At 43.8% G+C, this 19,841-nt stretch overlaps 2 protein-coding genes across 3 annotated transcripts in view; one reads left to right on the top strand and one right to left on the bottom strand.

Moving 5' to 3' along the window:
* The window catches only part of LOC144143525 (p53 and DNA damage-regulated protein 1-like), a 31,279-nt gene extending 13,820 nt beyond the window's left edge, over positions 1–17,459 (top strand). For both annotated transcript variants that reach the window (XM_077675303.1, XM_077675305.1), the window contains exon 5: positions 17,357–17,459. The gene's annotated coding sequence lies outside the window, so the exon portion shown is untranslated. The remainder of the gene's footprint in view (positions 1–17,356) is intronic.
* LOC144143086 (hapless 2-like) overlaps positions 11,022–19,841 on the bottom strand; it is a 53,333-nt gene continuing 44,513 nt past the window's right edge. Inside the window, exons 14-16 of the mRNA XM_077674903.1 lie at positions 19,056–19,179; positions 17,321–17,435; positions 11,022–11,081 (exon numbers count right to left, since the gene is read on the bottom strand). Of these exons, the coding sequence (XP_077531029.1) occupies positions 11,022–11,081; positions 17,321–17,435; positions 19,056–19,179 (299 nt within the window). The remainder of the gene's footprint in view (positions 11,082–17,320; positions 17,436–19,055; positions 19,180–19,841) is intronic.

A 19,841-nucleotide genomic window follows, 5' to 3' on the forward strand; every position in this document is an offset into this window, starting at 1 on the left:
CACACACGTTCAGGTAACTTGCGTTCAAGTAACCTACATAATTGTCTTTGCTGTGCAAAGATGATGAAACGGTTCTGAACCTACTAGAGTTATACTATGCCCTGACTAAAATGTACCTAACTTAGGTAGGCAGGCCCAAGAAAGGTGCAGCATGTGCACATTTGATGTGGCATGCAGCAAAATACCCTTTGAAGATAGGTAGTAAGATACTGGAACAACTAGATTATTTGTAACTGCCGTGACAAATTCTTTGTGCTGGTACAAGTCGCGGGAGAGAAATTAGGCACAGAAAAGATCTGGGCCGGGCTGCATTCGCTTAGCGTTCCAAAATTTTCGGCGGTTACCGGCACGTGACGATCCGAGGGCAGCTGTTTGGTCCGACGCTGCATTGAGTGCCCATGCATTCTCCAAATCGTGTCGTGCCAAATTGGAGTCTAGATGCTCCGTTCACGACGCAAGAGCTCAAGGAAATCCTCTTCCACCTCACCCGCAATAGTACGCCAGGAAAGGACAGAATCACTGATACGGTTGTCCGCAACCGGGATGAAGACGCCATCGATTCCACCCTCGCACTAGGAAGCACCCCCCCCCCTTTGCCCCACATACCGTATTTTCGCGCGTATAACCCGCACCAAAAAATGCAGAATTTCGGTGGCAAAGTGGGGGTGCCAATAATACATGGGGTTTTTTCGTTAGTGCAGCACGGCAATGCGCGTTGTGCCGTGAAGATGAACTTGTGTACAACAGTGAGGACTGCGGCTCAAGTGATAGCTCTAGCGAGAGCAGTGACACTCAGTGAATTGTGACTTTCGCCTTACAGTCAGCGTATTCTACTTGCTAAATATACGCTTTTTCTGTTTACATCGTATGTGCTTGAGCAGGAGCTTCGGTGCAGCGTTTCCTGTATAAAATGTGCAGGCAATACGCGAGGAGAAAGTGGGAGCATGGATATATGCTGGGGCGGGCTATACGCGGTAAAATACGGTAGTGGCATCACTCCGATATCACGCTGATACTGAAGCTGCGCAAATCGCTGACCATAGACAATCTCCGTCCCATCGCAGTCACGCTGTATCTTGGAAAACTCTTAGAACACATGGTGCACCACTGCCTTCACAGCATACTTGGAAGACGATGACATGTATTACCACACCTTGTTTGGTTTCCAGGCTCACCCGTCCACGTAAGATGTGCTCTTACAAATGAAAGAGCAAGTAATAGACCATGTAATACCTGTGCCACATGGCCGTTTCAAAAGCCTTCCAAAGGCCTTTGAACCAATTGTCTATCAAGTGCCCCATTCTAAAGGCATAGGGCGCACTAGTACCGTATTTTTGCGCGTGTAACCCACCCCTGCATAAAATTCGCACCCCCAATTTCAGCCCGCTGGAAAAGTAAAAAAAAATCCTCGGGTATTTCCTGCACATTTGATACAGGCTGCACCAAAGCTACTGCTCAAGCAATACATCACACACTATGTAGACAGAAAAAAGCGTACATTTAGCGAGTAGAATACACTGACTGCAAGGCGAAAGTTCCAATTCACAAATAAAATTCAGTTGCTAGAGTGCGCTTGTCCTTGATTCTTCTTCCTTGTCCTTGTATGTTTTGCGCAATCGCTGCCATGGAAGGCTTAGTCAGTGTCACTGCGTAGGAGCTTCATGGAACAACGTGAATCGCTGTGAAGCTGCACTAAAGGAAAAAAACCCGCGTATTATCCGCATCCCTACTTTGACACTGAAATTTTCACATTTTGGTGCGAGTTATACGCGCGAAAATACAGTAAGTGAGCGTTCAATTGTCAATCGAAAGTTGTCAGGTAGCACAGGCATAACCAAACACAACCTACTACAGTCTTGGTGCTCGATGTTCGGGTGCCTTCGACAACGTCATGCACAAAGCCACCTGTTAGGGCATGCGAGCAATCAGCTGTGACACGGCCACACACAACATCGTTTGCACTGTCTTATTAGGTTTATGAAGTTAACAGCTTACAGAGTCACCCGTCCTGTTGAGTGCTTCAATGCGCTATTTGTCCAAGGTCATGATGCTATGTCGCTGCAGTACTTGGAAGGAGTGATTGGTGGACTCTTTCAGTTATCTTTTCAAGCATCCCTTTTTAAGTGCAGAGAGCACTTTAGGGGCTTGCCTTGTCGTCGTAGCTCGCTCGGTGGACCCAAGGAGAGCCACATGGCGTTTCGTCGTCGCGGTGTAACCCAGGTGCTACGAAAGCCAAGTGGTTTAAATAGTCATAAGCGTTCGAATCTCGTGAACTGCTGGCGCTTGTCGTTCGTACATCCCCCCTTTGTTTAGAGCAAAGAAAACTCTCAGTGCGTTTGAGGCAAAAACTGCGTAATTTACCGGCAGTGCCTGCATTCATATAGTTAGGAACGCTCGTTGGGTTGCTTTTTACAATACTAAGCGAAAAAAAGTGGCAGTGCAACGCCGGCACGTGCGGGAGGAAAAGTGAGCTCAAAAAGCACAGAACTTCCGCTGGCGCTGCTTCAGGCAGGGAGCGCGCGAGCACTGCAAAAGCAGAAAATTTCAATTGCATTGGGTGGTAGCAGTGAGCGGATAACGATGCCACAGCCCATCATGGCGAATCACCGCTCTGCACTTTCGACAGCTTTCACATGAAGTGGAACGGCTTTAATTTTTTTTAACTGTAGGGCATCTTACCAAGGACCGCTGGAAAGCAAATTTGGCGGTTGCCTTGCATGTCTCAGGAAATGCCACTCAAATAGCCTTTTCCCTGTACCATCTCAGTTGGTATGCTACTCTCTGGGCTGTACATTTGTGCACATCAGCCATTACCACGAAATGAAAGGAGATTCCTTCATGGCTTCTCAACACTTTGGCTTTGTGTTGTGCACAAGTTCGGCTCGAGTCCTAGAAAAGTTTTCTTTGTACCTTAAAAGGTCCGTGAAAACAAAATACATTTTGGTTCAGTTTGGAAGAACCAGCTTCTGGTAACTGGCTCAGCTGTATTCCAGCAACAAAAGATGCTTTTCTGACGGAAAAAAATGTAAGGAATATTTCATATTTTGCACTACAGTGACGTAAATATGGGCCAGCACTAAAAAAGTTAAAGCCGTTCCGCTCAATGTGAAAGCTGGCGGAAGTGCAGAGCAGTGATTTGCCGTAATTCTGTTCTTTTTACGTAAGCCTGCTTTTCGTCCCACACGTGCCGGCGCTACACTACCACTTTTTTGCGCTTACTACCGTAAAAATCAACCCAACGGCGTCCTTAACTAAATTAACGCAGGTGCTGCTGGCTAATTACGTATATTTTCCCTCAAATGTACCTACAGTTTTCTTTGCGCTAAACAACGGGGAGATCTATGACAAGTGCCAGCGGTTCACGAGTTTCGAACGGCTATGACTATATGAACCGCTTGGCTTTCGGAGCCTCTGGGTTACGCCGCGACGACAGCCGCTACGACGGAATGCCGTGTGGCTCTACTTGGGCCCAGCGAGCGAGCTATGACGACAAAGCGAGCCTCTAAAGCGCTCTGCACTTACAACAGTAATCACTATTTTAACTGTGCTTCAGCATTCAAGTACTGTGATCAAGCGAAACTAGAGGTCCTCCTACAATTTCCCAGTCATTTTTGGAGGCGGCGGCTATGTCAGCGGCTGACAATCGCACAAACAGGATCCCGTGACGTCATAGCAAAATCCCCCAAAAGTGGCTGGGGAGTTGTCACCCCTTGGTTTGTTTTCTTTATGATCTCAATTATTTGTTTAAAGTTTGCAACAAAATTGGTTTGATTGTTATTGGGACCAAGCAGTTTTTTTTAATTAACTGAACCTGCATTTCGTACCCGCCGCGGTGGCTCAGTGGCTAAGGCGTTGCGCTGCTGAGCACGAGGTCGCGGGTTCGATTCCCGGCCGCAGCGGCGGCTTTTCCGATGGAGGCGAAAAGCAATAACGCCCATGTGTATGAGATTTCGGCGCACGTTAAAGATCTCCAGGTGGTCAAAATTAATCCGGAGCCCTCCACTACGGCGTGCCTTATTGCCTGCGTTGCGTCGGCGCGTTAGACCCTGTAATCAATCAATCAGAACCTGTATTTCGTATTCACGGCAGCTTTAAAGGGGTCGTGCAGACAAAACATGTTTGGCTCATTCGAAAGATTGCCTCGTTAGAATCATACTGACGCCACTTTTAACGCAAACTTTACTCAAATAAGCTACATAATTAGGGTAAAAGGGGAATGAATGGTAATGTGGCCCACTAGCTCAGTTCCCGCTACAGAACCTATGATGTCATACCAGCCAGCTCTGCGATTGGCGGAGGCCAGCAAAAGCAAACACAAATTAGGCAGGGCTTATGAGCTTGCTGAATGAGCTATTTTCGCTTACATTTAGGGCACATTCTTTTTATAGCAGTAAGAATGGGGGGGTAAACAGTGGAAGTTACGGAAGTACATGGAAACGTAGAAGTACCGATGCGTACTGCTGTTGGTACTGCGCACACTATGCTTGTTTTAGCTGCACAGGACTGCGGGGCTTTGGGGTTGTCTTAGACGACACTGGCCGACTGGCGTAAGCAACGGTGTCTTACGTGACCAGAATTGTCGAGCATACACCATGTTGCACGAAACGATTATTTTATACCTTAACAAAAACAGGCCAGTTACAAATACAGTAAAAAAACAAAATCAGAAAACGGCCCTCCGCGGTACGGTGGTGCCATCTAGCTTGACTAACTGTAAACAAGGCTCCCCAACACATATGACATCATTGCAGATGTCACGAAAACACACGATTTTGAGGAAAAATCGTAATTTTAACTTAAATTGATTAATTTATCAGGGAATAAAGCATCGTTTGCTTCTGGACAGGCGCTGTGGGCACCACAAAGCACGAAATTTTCCGAATAAAACAAACTTGTACTTTGTATGGCCCCTTAAAGGTTGCGGCTTGGTCATCTTCCTCTTCATTTATTTCGTTCAATCGGGTGCCTTTTCCTGAAGGCTAGCATTGAGTAGCACGTCAGGCTGTTTGCTTTACGCTCTTTAGCGCCTTGCTGGTGGGTGACGAGCTAATTGCAGCAGATTTTAACTTCGGGACTGCTGGCAACGGTTACTTTTTTTATGGTTGTTCCAAACTTACAAAGTGTAGATTTGCGTAGGTTGAAATGCGTATAATGGTTTTAGGGGCGAAAACTGTATAATTGTTTTAGGGGGCAGTATGGTCAGTGATTGTTGGAGTAAAACTAGAGGTGTGTGAATATCAAATTTGGGATTGTGAGTCGACTATGAATACTAATAAAAACTGACCGCAAATTGAATCGAACACTTTCGAATATAGCAGAAACTGACTGAAAATTGAACTGAGTATTTTTTTTTTTTGATACTGATATCTTTACCTTAGTGTGTACTGTGCTCTGAAACAGAGTTACAAAGGGAGGTCACTTGTTATGGTTAATAAACGTTTGTTTCATTCGCTAACGCACCTAAGTGTTCGTGTGCTCATGCTTGGTGACAAAACGGTAGAAAAAATTACAAAGAAATTAGACAAGATGGCAGTATTATGAAATTTGGCACACATTGCGGTGAAGGAATGCTGGGTCCTCATCGTGCTGTGAATACAAGAAGTATATTTGACTGCTCGCAGCAGTATCTCTCGTCATTGACGAGAGGCCCTCGCTAGGCATGCTAGGTGTGGTCAGTACCTTATTGCAACCACTACCAACAAGGAATAAACTGATTCCTCAATCAAGCCACTATACGGGCAGGAAACTTCTTTTTGGATCATAAATTTTACAGATGTAGCATTTCGCTTGAGCTTGTCTACAATGCCTCTGAGGCACCGTACACTTGCTTCGCACATGATGATTTCTATTGGTTTCCCCTTTGTATCGGGGTGATGACATGTCATCTTACCAAAAAGGACTAATATACCTATGTTTTACACTTTTGGTTCAATACTAGCGCTGCTTAGGGCAGGCACAAAAAGCTTATTAGGCACAAAATACTTTTTTTTTCCTGTTAAAGGTGGTAACTGTCCTAGGCAATATTCACCTCTCTGCTTTTTGTCCACCAACATTATAATCTTCTTTTCGACCCCTCGACAGCCTTGAAGTTAACTTCCTCTGTGATACCCTGAAATCCTAAGGCTTCTGGAAGCCCAATATTCCCTTCATGCAGATTTGGATGGATACCCTCACATTCTAACACTATGTGCCGCATAGTTTCTGTTTCTTTTCCGCAGACCACACATACCCCATCATTTTGTGAATACTTCTTCACAAAACTCTTAGTTCGCAGGCAACCTGCTCTAGCCTCAAAAAGCAAAGCACTGCCCTGGGAATTATCGTAGAAATTTTCCTTTCTGATGTTCATCTTCTCAGCCCTGTACATCTCTAACGACGTTTTAGCTTCCATTTTTTCCCTCCATTTATTCGTTTCAATCTGCCTTGCCTCTTTTTTGGTTACCGTGGCTGTTTTGGATTCCCCACTGTTCTTTCCGTATTTCAGCGTTAGCCTTCTAGTCTTCCTTAACCACTGCGTGTCCACGCTTTTTAAGTATAGGTACCTAAAAACCTTAGCTGCCCACCTTCGTTGATCCATTGCCCTCAACCTCATCTCAAAGCATATTTTACTCTGAGCTTCTCTAACTGCAAACGACGCCCAGCCCATATCTCCCTGAACTGCTTCGTTAGTTGTTTTTCCATGCGCGCCTAAGGCCAAACGTCCTACCGTTCTCTGGTTTACTTCAAGGCCTGATAGAACGTCTGATTTTAAGCAGAGTACAGCATTCGCAAACGTGAGACCCGGAACCATTACTCCTTTCCACATTCCTCTTACTACTTCATATTTGTTATACCCCCACAGAGCTCTATGCTTCATTATAGCTGCGTTTCGCTTTCCCTTAACCTTAAGTTGCTCCTCGTGAGTACTTAAGTAGTTATCCCCTTCGTTTATCCACACTCCCAAATATTTATATTCCTTCACTCTAGGTAATTCGCCTTGCTGGATAGACACTACGTCTGTGGTGGCGTCATTGAAAACCATTATTCCTGATTTTTCTGCACTGAAATTTAATCCGAGGTCAGTGGCTTCCTGGCCGCAAATATTTATTAGCCGCTGCATATCGGTTTGGTTATCAGCTAAAAGAACAATGTCGTCTGCGTATAACATTCCCGGAATATGCTGTTGTACCACTTCGACTTGCAGCATATGGGTTAGGCTAAACCCTACTTGACTTTCTTCCAGTTTCTTTTCTAACCCTGCCATGTAAAGCATGAACAGTATTGGGCTCAAAGGGCATCCCTGTTTCAGTCCCCGATGGATGTTGACCTGCTGTGCGATTTCTGTCCTTCCCAAGTAAGGTGCACTCTATTGTCTTTATAGATTGCTATAAAGAACTGTACTAACTCGTCATCTAATCCCTGGAGTTTCAGCATTCTCCACAGCCGTTCTCTGTTTACGTTGTCATATGCCCCTTTAATGTCCAAAAACGTAATCCATAGTGGTCTATTCTGTGCTTTCGCAATTTCAATGCATTGCGTTATCACGAACAGATTGTCATCCAGTCGCCTGTCTTGTCTAAATCCATTCTGCAGTTCCCCAGGTATTTCATTTTCTTCCATCCATGCTTGAATTTCTGATTTTATCGCCTGCATTACGAATCTATACACCACTGACGTTACTGTGAGTGGTCTGTATGAATTAATACTGGCTTTGTCTCCTCTGCCTTTATATATTAAATTCATCCTACTTTCCAAGCAGTCCTCTGGTATTCGTTTGGTTTCTATCACCTTATCTATTGCCCTCATAAACGATTCCCTACTTTTAGGTCCAAGTAGGTTTATCAGTTGCATTGGTATTCCGTCCGGGCCCACTGCTGTCCGGTATTCCGTCCGTGCCCAGTACACAAGGCTGACAAAAGTCAAGCTTTATTGCACTGCTTCGGCGTCGTGCGAGAAAGCCGACCCAAAGGGGAATGCCGCGCAGTGAAGCTCAAAAGTTCGCAAGTCGTGCAACAGAGCCAACCGTTATTGCTCTGTTATTTGCTAATTTCAGATGTTCAGAAAATTCACTCGGGGAAACTGCACAGCAAGTCAAATCGAATAGCACACATGATTCGCGAAGTATTCGAAGTTTTGGATATTCGCACACGTCTAAATAACACCGTATTCTAAGCCATGACAGGTAAGAAAAAAATTTAGCTGTCGAGGGGTGGCTTGTGTTTTACGCCGACAGCGCACAGTTAATGTGCACACGCTTGCACCGCAAGATGTAGCACGGATGCTGCTCGGCAGAGTCGGTGCTGTAGCTGTGAACGGTCTGTGTACTTGGATGCAGGTAGCGCCTTCTTGTATCATTTTCTGATTTTACACCCCCTTACCCTTTCCCCCTATCCCCCTCTTTGCACCCTTGACTCGGAACAAATGACCAATTAGAGTCTTCCACTGCACGACTGCATGAGGCGCTGGCCTGACCTTGGCTGAGCTTGAAGGTCAGGTGGATGTTATGAGGAACGGGCCATTTGCTGTGTTGGTACCTAGGGTAACAGTGCTTTGGTATTAAAAATTTGAAGCAATAGTAATAAAAGGTGTTAAGAAAAGATGAGAAGCACCTTTATTGAAAAGTTACGTGAGAGGTTACTGCCCACTGGCTTGCTGTTTAGTTTTGTGATTAATTCAAACCAAGGGGGGAAGAGTGGGGTGAGAAGTTGGTGTAGTTTAGGGAGAGGTGCTGAACTCTGAGCTGGAAGGATAGGTGCAGCCATTGGCCTCACAGAGGATGGAATGTTTCGTAAGACGGGCAAAGCTCTTGGCAAGGAACTTCAACTCTTAGGGACAGGAAGCGAGAATTGTGAATCGGGGAACAAACTCGTGCAGAAGATGGCCCCCTGTTGCCTTGCCGTGATTAAACGAGTGAGGAAACAGGGAAATGTGGTGTGGAGAAAAGTGTTGTGAAGGTGTGTGCTGGTCTGCAGTTTTCGGACTGTGCAATTGTGCAATTCTCAGCTTTGTATTGAGAGAGTTAGGGATGTATGCAAGGTATGTGGTGAGGGCTATGGTGACTTCTTCTGCGGTCTCAGAATCTGTAGTAAAGGTGGTGGCAGCAGTGACTTCTCGGGCCTGGTTGTCAGTCACGGGGTCGCAACTCATGCGTTGTGTTGACTTTAGGCGGAGGTGTCGGTGTGTCTGGTAGTGGCTTGGTGGCCGTGTGTTGCTTGAAGGTATCTTGTGCAGGCTAGTCTGTGAGCGTGTTAATATTTCGGCATGTAGAGTGGGGTGTAATAGTGGGGTGTAGAGTGTGGTGTAATAGTAGCGTGTGGAGTGGGTTGCACGTTACACGGTATTGGGGATATTTTGAGCTGCCAAAGAATGTTTGGTGGGTGGGAAAAAGAAGTTTTTCGGCTGATGAAATTGCTCTCGCTCTGGCTAAAAAATTCGAGGACACTCAAGCACTTTGTAGGGGTTGGGAATTAGAAAGAATGAATGTCCAGATGAGACTCCTTGCGTCTGCCTCGCAGTCTCGAAGGGCATTGTAATCTTACTGCTTGAGACGCTTTGCTTTGCGATCTGCCTGAACGCTTTCGAATGGCTTTGATCCGTCTCCTATGCGTTGCTCCACTGCTCCCTCCTGCCACCATGTACTGGGAGAGTGGACGACGATGGTGAATTTAGCTGCTGTTTTTCCGTTCCCTTCATATGCGGTGTGCTGGCAGCGTATTCCCAAATCATATCCCGTAGGGGACCGCCTCTGCTTGGGGCATGTTTGACAGCCCAAACCTATCTAAAGCAGGTAAAAAGCACCCGGAACGAAATATTCACACTCAAAACCCACCTACAACAGGGAAAGCAACCCGAATTAAAAAGAAATCAAGCACATACGCTTACCGTAGCTAGCCTTTGCTCTGTTAACTACACACACTAGAAAACGTCTTAAAAGGGACAAAACAACAGCTGGAACTGGCCTAAAGGGAACAAAACCAGCCGAAATTTTGTTTGTAATGCACAAATCTGCCATAAATAGATACCACGCAGGATAAAAATAAATGTTTTTCAGGCAAACCAAACAATTGAAAAGCAAAAAAAAAATTGGCTCCTGTGGGATTTGAACCCTGGTACGTGCGAGTGTTAGCCAGAAATGGAAACTCTATACCACAAAACCAGACAGACTGAGTGCATCTAAGCAGACTATTGAAAGCACGTGCTTATATGCTTAAATGAGCCCATAGATTGACGCCACGCATCGTGCTCACGTGTGTGCCCCTACAGAATATGGTTTGTGAATGCGCATACTGGTGCGGACAATTGCCTCTTGCTACTGCCAAGTTTAAGCTCGCGCTGTTAAATGATTCGTGGTATGAAACACCTCCGAAGGAGTTGTTTTTCTATTTGTTAATTTTTATTGCAGAAGCCGACACCAGATGACATTTTTTTCACTTGAACTCGTGCTGTAAAATGTCTCGTGAAGGAGTGGTGTTTTTGTTGTGAATGCTAAACACTGGCTTTTACTCTCAATGGGCCATTTAAGGCTTTCCCTTTAAAATGGCTCTGGGATCCCTGAGTTGCTCTAAATACCTACCAGTATTTGAGATGCTTGACACCCAATTTCTTGGTGGATGCCGTTCATTGTAAAGAACTGTCGTTGACCGATACCAGGCTTTTTAACCACCTTCAGGCTGGACTACATGCTACATTATTTGGAGGCACTTCAAAGCTGAACGATGCTTTATATTGGGGTCACAAGAGACATGGCTTCTTTATTTTGAATTGACCGTGAAAAAAAAAGAAAAAGAAAGTGAGGAAATTGTTGTTTGTGTATACACCATGGTTCATTATTCTACAGATGCGTTTAGATTGATGTGCGCTCAGTTTTTGAGTGAAAAAGGAAATACTGGTCTTGGGATGCCAGGAAAGTGTCAGTACCGTCGTCATCATTTTTAATGTTTTAAAAATGGACATGAGATGTTTTTATTGACACTGTACATGTGAGCAAAGTTACACTAATGTAAACGGAGCAGTTACACTCGCAAAAAGGACTCTCTGCGCTTTCACTTCTTTGTCGAGCGTGCAGCTTGAAAGCCAAAAATTTTATCTTCCATTTCTTCTCTCTGAAAAGAGCAAAAAGTACAAGGCGAAAATTCAGAGCTCTACAGTGCGGAGGGCAGGCGTGGTTAAAAAGAAAGTGTGCTTTGTGAGAGCCCTAAACTTTGGTGAAAGGGTTTTCTTACTTTAGGGGGCCATGAAGACAAATTACAACTTTGTTAAATTTGAAAGAGCTGGCCTTTGGCAATTCACTGAGCTTTATTTTATCCATGAAAGACTTTTTTATCCAAAAAAATGTGAGAAATCTTGGAGAACTTTTCATTTTCGTGCTAGTTGCATAGTATGGGGCCAGTACTAAAACCATATTATCATTGGGTTACGATGTGAACAAAATGTGACTTTGCTGCAATGCATGCATGCCCTTCTAGCTTCACTGCACAGCAGAGGCCCCTACATTTTTGTTGTTGCTTGTAATCGCAGCCATGCAACAGATAGAAACATTTACGAAACATGCAAAACGTGGGCATGTGAAAACTAAAGTGCAAAAAAAAACTTAAAAACAATATTCGTTCACAAAGACGAAAACGACATTAGATAAATTTAATCCAGTTGTCTTCACTGCATTGCAAAAGAAGTTCAAAGTTCAATTTTACATCAGGGGCACACAAAAATTTCTGGTGTACAGTAGTTAGCCCTGTTAGCTTGGGTTTTTTTTCAAAGATATCGTTATACTTCTACAACTTCATTAGGCAGCAGTATTCGCTGGCACATGCTGAAGTTTAGGCTGCAAGATTTTTGTGTGAAAGAAATATGAACCAAGCCAGCGTGTGTGTGTGCGTTTGTTTTTGTCGGTTGCTGTAAAGCGACCACGAAGACAGCATACACCTTTGCTTTGTGATGTTATACCACAATATTTGAATGTTCATACCTCACTAAAATTTTGTTGGGTAGCAAGTGCCGTCTTACTTACTTGCTTCCGAAAAATTACTTGCTTCCGAAATGAAGCTTATGAAGTAGAAACGCTTTTAATGTGTGACATTCCTATGCTACTCCTCAATCTCGCACAAGACTGGCTGGCGGCCCTGAATAGCCCTTGGGCTACTTCTCTGACTTTTGTGTGTTGCGTGCCTGGTTGTGTGAGGGCTGATGTCTAACGACTCTGATACCCTTAACGAGATTGGCTGGTGGCTGCAATGCTGATTGGTCGGTGATCTCAATGCTGAAAGGCGGGAAAAGGTGTCTGCTAACACTTCAACCAAACACTATTTATTTTAATCAACAAGTCTTTATTCACTTCGAACATTCTTTGTCATAGATTAATTATGGGTATTATTATTTGGTTATGAAAGATCAATCGTATCGTGTGCGGGGCACTCAAAATATGCGTGCAAACAACTTGACGCGTGATACAATTTAAATCGTAAATAAAACCATGGGAAAGAATGCATTTATTTCTTATTTATACCAAGGCAAGTGGGGAGTTAAACAACAATCAGCCTTGGCAGACAGGATGTGCGGTCTGGCAGAACAGCTCACTTATTTTGAGCCTTGCACTTTGGACCATTTCAGCCAGCTTTTTCGTTTTTGTTTTGAAGCCAGGACTGAGGAGGTCTGGGCCCCATTTTATTGACAACAGAAGGGGCTGAAGCCCCTATTGACGTCCCTTTTTGGAGCCCTTGGGGCCGCGCGATTCGAGAGTGCAATGCACAGTTGCCATCATGTCCTTATCTTTCAAAGTATTCCTCCTGTAGTTTTCTGCAACAACCATTTATTCATTGCCTTATTGCTTTGAAACACAGCTATTTTGAATGCTAAGCACAATTACATCTATGCAACTTCTGCACCAATTGCACCAAAAGGTAAATCATGCTATATCTTGTTGCATTTTAAGTAACCTGCGCCCTACCTTGCTTTTTATGATCTATAAGTCATAAAAGGCAAAACTTAACCCTTGCACTTTAAGTAATGAGAGTGAAATTGTTTATTTCTTGCATAGTGCGCATCAAGGAAAGAAAGCATGTTGATAAGCTAGGGCAAAAAAAAAATTGAACAGGGAACAGACAACGAGACAGATAACACAAGTGGTCTTGGTGTCTTGGTGTTTGCCTCCTTTTTTCTTGCTATCCCATTCTTCACACTAAGCTCAGAAAAATGCAGGCAGAGGAACGGTTTGTAAAGAACAGTTGCTATGTCTCAAAAATCCCTTTCGCAGTTGCTGACGTGGGACGCCAATTATCTGCTGCCCTTTGACACGGTGGTATTTGACCTTTGAACACTGATAGCAACACAAAGCGTCCGCCTTAAATTACATCATGGTCATTAATAAGGAATTTCCAAGATAAGGTCACCGCTAGACTCATGGGGACTGATTAGGAATGCCTTTCTGAGAGAATATCTAATTGTTAGAAATATGTGGTCTGATTATGAGCCATTGTAGTGCATCATTTGCTTCAGTAACGTTTCACTGTAATACTGTCAAATTTTTTCCGACAACAGAATTATGAGATTCCCATGCCTTCGGTGCGTTAAATACCAGCCCTCTTTTGGACGGTAGCCTGGAAAAAATTTTGCTGCCAAATGATTTTTGACGAATTTCACATTTTCATCCTTATCATGTGACACCATCAAAATGTGATCAACGGCAACTCTAATCTTTTTTTACAGTAAATACGGCAATTGCAACATGAGGGTGTGAGAATTAGAGAGCGCCACTGTTATAATCTTTTTTTTTTTTTTTGCATACCGTAAAGTTCCGGGAGAGCACCCTCCCCCGAAGCATCGCCCACTCCCCTTTTGGGGCGAAATATTCAGTTTGCTAAAAAAACCCAAAGATAGCCCACCCCCTAAAATCGATGGCTTTAGCGCCGATTAGTGAACAAAATAAACGCAAATCTTCTATTCATGTGTTGATGTGTCCTATAATTTGTCCTTTCTGCACTTCACCCGAAAGTTTGCCCATCTAGTGTTTTTTCTTGATATCGCTGCTGTTTTGGTTGGCGGTACGGCAACTTTTTTTTTATAGTTTTTCGCACCTGACCCGAAAGTTCGCCCTCTCCGTATTTTTCATTTGATATTACTGAGCTTTGGGTGGGCGTTTTTTCTGAACTTTACGGTAGAGTGAGTCTTGTAAGATCTGTAGGCTGTTCTCTGGAATGTGTAAACATGTATAGTATGGTCCATAAAGTCAAATCTTAGCTTTCTGGAGATTATTTAACTTGGCTTTTTGTATACTACATGAATCTCAGGTTTGATTCATGTCCACTATTATGCCGTACGTTTAGTCATTTTGAAACAGAAAATGTACTACTACTTCAGATTGTTTAGAAGGGGCTTGGAAGTGGAGCCTGCCTTTTCATTTGTACCTGGGAACATATTAAATGACATGCTCCTCATGGCTATCCAAGGTGTGATGGCGTAGTTTTATGCAAGCATACGAAACAATTTTGCGAACAGATTTTTTTTTTATGTTTGAAAGAACGAGTTATGTTGTTCTTGTGTGTTGTTTTCAACCTAAAGTCCGTTTCACCGCACGAAGACGTGCTTTTAGGGCGAAAGCTCCACTAGCTGCACCTTTCAAGGTCATTCATCGCGTCGCAAGTGACCTTCAACCGCTGGCATGCTAGTTGCGCCTGTCTTTCTTATCTCTGTGTACGTTTCAGTGCAAGCGAACTATGTGACTAGACAAGAGTTTCATTGCCAGCTGGGCTGTCTGGGTGTACCCTTCAATGCAAGCAAAAGGATGAATCCAATCATCCATTAAATATCCCTTTGCAGCACGGCATGAACAATTGTACAAGCAGCTTGTAAGAGCATTTTTGTGAGTTGCAATCGTCGTCATCCCCTTTTGAACCGCTCAGCCAGCATTCGCATTTCCCGCCGTAGAGCGGGAAATGCGAATGCTGGCTGAGCGGTTTAAGTGAGCTTCAAGAACACCTACTGAGCGGTTCAAGAACACCTACGTGACACGCCAAATGCTCGGCACGTCAAGTAGGTGTTCTTAATGCCACCTTTTCTGTCTTGTTAAAACGTTTATTAAAGCAAAACTGAAGCTGATACCTTAATGTATAAGGGCTGCAGATCACAATGATGTGTATATACGTTTTCTATCGTCGCAATGGTTCGGAAATGGTGGTCACGTTTATGATAGCGTGTTTATGATTAGGACACAACATAATTTATTAACTGCTTAACAGGTCGAGTTGTTTAATGGTTTTTAAGTGAAATTTTGCTTATCAAAAGCATACACAGGCAGCTTGAAATTTTTCTGATGGCTACATCCTAATGCGTGTCGCAAAGGGATATAGTTAGACAGCAGGCTGCAAAATTTCAAGCAAAGGCAAACCTTCTTGAGAACGTGTATGCATAATCTCTGCTTTCGCTCATGGTAACTAGGCTTTGAGCCATTTTTTCGTCGCTCCAAAAGCCGGTTGTGATGCTGCACAACATCCTTCTTGGCTACTACAAAATGCTATTTGGCTGCTCGAAAAACTGCTCCAAACTGATTCAGGCCAATCATATCACTGATATTTTTGTGGTGTAAATCTGCAATTGGCCAGTCTGGACAGGTTTTGTGCGAGGGCATTGCTGGTGACCTTATGTGGCAAGACAGCGCTGCCTTGTCTTCAACTTTATTATGATTCAGGTTTAATTAGGGGGGCACATGGGTCTTTGATCAGGAACTGAATTTTTACAGTTATGGTAATGAAAATTTGAACACATATGTAGTTATTCATTCGGATTGTAGATGTAAAATTTGTTTTTGTGTAAAACGACTGCATTGAAATTTATTAAGATTGTTATATTTGATTTTTTGACAGCCTCTGTAAAAGAACTTCTGGAAAGATGCAGCTGAACAAGGTACCAGTGAACTGTGCACAAACCAAGGAGTGCAATGAGACTAATATCATCATTCTATCTGGTCTGTAGTAGAAGGTATGACTGCTTGAATCTCGGGCCTGGAAGGCAAAACCGGTTTTCTGGTTCCCACCTTTCAAGCTCAAACTTGAAACGGTTGTAACTTCTGCTACAGACCAGATAGAATGATGATGTTGGTCTTATTGCACTCCTTGGTTTGTGCACAGTTCACTGGTACCTTGTTCAGCTGCATTACTCCAGCAGTTCTTTTACAAAGGCTGTCAAAAATCAAATATAAAATCGGAATAAATTTTAATTTAGTTGTTTTACACAAAAACAAATTTTATGTCTACAATCGAAATCAAGAACTACCTATGTATTCTAATTTTCGTTATAATAACTCTAAAAATACAGTTTTTTTTTTTGGCTTAAGGCCAGTGTGCCGTTACTTTGTGGTGGAAGGCTTTTGGCGGAAGTGTAGCCTTACACAGTCCATCTTCATGGTCTCTTTCTCTAAGCGCTGTAACATGTAAAAGCATCCTAAAGGAGTACTGACACCAAATTTTAGCTTTTTGGTTTTTGTGCTGTAAATGGTACCTCTTTGCCCACTAATAATGAAAACCGAGCAAAAACAGGTCAGCAGTTGGCATAGAAACAGTTACGGTGCATTTCTTTCAACAAGTTTCAGTTTTGGTCGCCGGCAGCACAGATGGCAGTTCTGGGCAATGCTGGAACATATTACGTCACTCTGTTTTGGCTGCAAAACTGCAAGTTGTGACGCAAATAAAAAAACCCGTGCCGTCGCACGCATTTTCAGCATTGTCTGTGGTAGTCTCACATGGCCTGCATTGGCCCTCCCGAGCTGATGCAGGAAATTTGAAAATTAGTTTGTAAATTTGTGTAATTTCCCACTATTTACTGGGTTTAAGTTTAAATTGGAACACATTTGAGTCATTTCTGTTCATAATCTTGGCCTTCCATTGCTTTTTGAAAACATGGCTTTAATTTTTTGCCACTTTGCCAAAGTTTGATGATTCCGTTGAGACCTCCCCGGTCTTGCGAAATGAGATCAACTACAACAGCGCAGGAGGGCGTTTCCGCATCTGGAAAAGGATGCTTCCCGATGGAATTGGCCGGTTCCCATGGCAAGGACTGTCTTTAGTCATGCTGGTAGCAATTATGCTGGCACTGTAAATCTGAGGTAGATCACGGCTGAGCCAATTGAAATTCATTTTCGATGTGTTTCCCGACGCGTCTGGCTGCAAAAATTGCTGGAAGGCATGCTCGCAAACTACTGAAGCCAGTTATATAATTCTTTAGGATTCTGAATTTGGTGTCAGTACTTCTTTAATGACGATGATCCTGTGTTCAACTTTGTGGAACATAGCTTGTGGAATGCACTATGGAGCATAGGTTGTGGAACGCACTGCGGAACATTTATCCTGTTCACCTGTACGTGATGGTACCCTTTTCTTTTCTTTGCCAGAAGGATGAACGGGAGCATGCAGAAGCAGAACAAGTTCATGCAGAAGATGGCGCCCGTGCTGACTCTCTTCTCCTCGTCCCTTCAAAAATTGAAAAACGCCCACATCATCATCTTCATCACATTCTTCATCAATTCTTCGAGCGTTTCGAGAATTCCATTCAATAAATATGACTTTGTGCTTGCTGTTGAAAGGAGACAGCTTTGTTAAGTCGCGTTGTTTGGTTTACTCTTCTCTGTTCTAATAGTAAATGAACCGTATTTTTATGATTCTGAAATTTATCTACTTTGTCTGAATGGTGTGTAACCCTTGACTTGAGCTCATTTGACCCGAAATGTTAAAGGAAGTAGAAGAGAAAATACAACTTCGTTTAATTTGAAAGAACTAGGATTCAGTATCTCACTCAGCTCCATTACAGCCACAGCAGATGTTTTTTAATGAAAAAAAGCGAGAAGTATTTAAAAACTTTCAAAATTTGCGCCACAGTGACGTGTTATGAGCAAGAGTGACGTCATAAGGACCAACAATAAAACATAATTTTCAGTGCGTTAACTACACGTTAGCATCCAAGTGATGCGGTCAAATGGAAGCAGAGGCCCCATTACAGACGTCCAGCCATGTGTTGTGACAGGTCAGTTAGGCGACCGCCAATCGCACAAACAAGGTTCTGTGACGTCATAAAAAAGTTGCGGGAAATTGGCTAGGGGGTCGCGACTGCTTCACACGTTTTCTTTACTATCTCCGTTATTTGTTCGAAGATTGCGATGATATTGGTATCATTGTTATCGGGACTAAGCAGCCGTTCTAATAAACCCAACTTGTATTTTGTCTTCATGGCTTCTTTAAGGTGCCCTGGCCTTGAGGGGAGAAGAACTAAGTTACAGCATTTAAATAGATATTAAGGTAGTAGGTTTACTTCGTCGATACGGTTGCAGACATAGTGAGCCCTTGTTACAACGAAATTGCTTTATTCGAATTCTGCCTTCATTCAAAGTTTTTCACGGGCCCAACGGCAGTTCATCGCGAGTGCACCATTACTTCTTTTAACAGCGAAGCTGTTTAGCAAATCATAATTTTCTGTGTCTGCAGTTAAAAATACCAAGAAATTGCCGAGTGCTTATGGGCGCGTGCCTTGCGGCACCTCCTAGCATTCCCTGCGGACGTTTGTCAAGCCAAGTATACCCACTTCGGGAGATCGGCCAAGATAGGAAGAGAAAAAAAAAAAAAAAAACAGCGCTCGCCGTAATCGTGGCAACACTTGCTCGGGACGAGAAAGACAGGTCATGGCAAAAGGCCCTCCAAGGTGATGTCTAATGATTATCACTTCCGAAAAAATGAAGGAAGCTCACTCTTACAGCAGAAATGATGGAGTAAAGGTCATTGCGGCAGTGAAGAAGAAGCAAATCGGCTGCAATCGTGGACTTAAAACCTTCGTGACGGTCGTGAAGGTTGCGTACAGCTTCGCTAGCCTTACGCGTTGGTGTGCACTTCCTTAATTTTTTTACAGAGTGCTGTTTGTAACGAATTCAGTCCCCTGTCCCGAACACTTTGTTATAGTGAGGGCCAAATGAATGGCTGTGTATCGAAACTCAGACCTACTCAAACACGCGCATTTCCCGTGGCAAGCCCCACAGCTTGCTACACCAAGGCGGGTGTTGAGGAGGACCAAGATAATCATTAATACCTAATGCCATTACTCACAGTTTATATGTGGACGAGTCCGCCGACTCTGAGCTATCTGATTTCTCAAGTTGCGCGAGGTAATTTCGGAACCCCCAGGTTGCGACAGAGGGGCTTGTAAGTCCGACTGCGGCCTTGAAGAGACCTGCGCAGGTAAATCATCGTCACTGCACATTGTTTGCTACTGTACAACTGATGGCAGGCGCGCAGCATGACTTGGAACGCTATTGAATGTGCGCGTCAACTGTAAAAAAAAAAAAAAAAAAAAAAACCTCTCGAACCCCAAGTGAAGCTTGGAATGTGTTTGACGCTATGTCTTCGGCGCCGTCAAACACCAGTGTAAGCGAAGGAAAGTTTGACATCCACCTGAATGCAGCCATACGGCTACAAATTTCAGGTATACGGCTATACAGCTATACGGAAAGTTGTATAGCTAGACAGCTATTGGCGGTGAGCGCGAACACAGGCGACGCTGCGAAGCGCGCCTTCGTGACGTCAGCTTAGGGATTCTCGCATTTGTCGTCTGCTTCACTCACGATCGCTCTCCCTGCTGTTTCTTTGCGCTCGGTCAACGTCTGATGCTTGTCCGTACCAGAATTGGCGTGTGGGTAACTTTTTATCATAATAATAGGCTTAGAATCGCATACACTAGCTCATGGTGTCAGTTAAAGTATAGTTTTGGATACCGCTACGGGAGAAACATTGCCAGCGCCACCCCATTCCTTGCGAAGCCGGCCCTGTGCGGAGCGCGAAGAGTCGGAGCTAGGCGTCAGCTTCTCATGTAAGCATTCGAACAAAAGGAACAGT

This window comes from Haemaphysalis longicornis, unplaced genomic scaffold (assembly GCF_048455015.1).
Source record: "Haemaphysalis longicornis isolate Haplotype H1 unplaced genomic scaffold, Haemaphysalis longicornis Haplotype H1 scaffold_6, whole genome shotgun sequence".
Classification (NCBI taxonomy): domain Eukaryota; kingdom Metazoa; phylum Arthropoda; class Arachnida; order Ixodida; family Ixodidae; genus Haemaphysalis; species Haemaphysalis longicornis.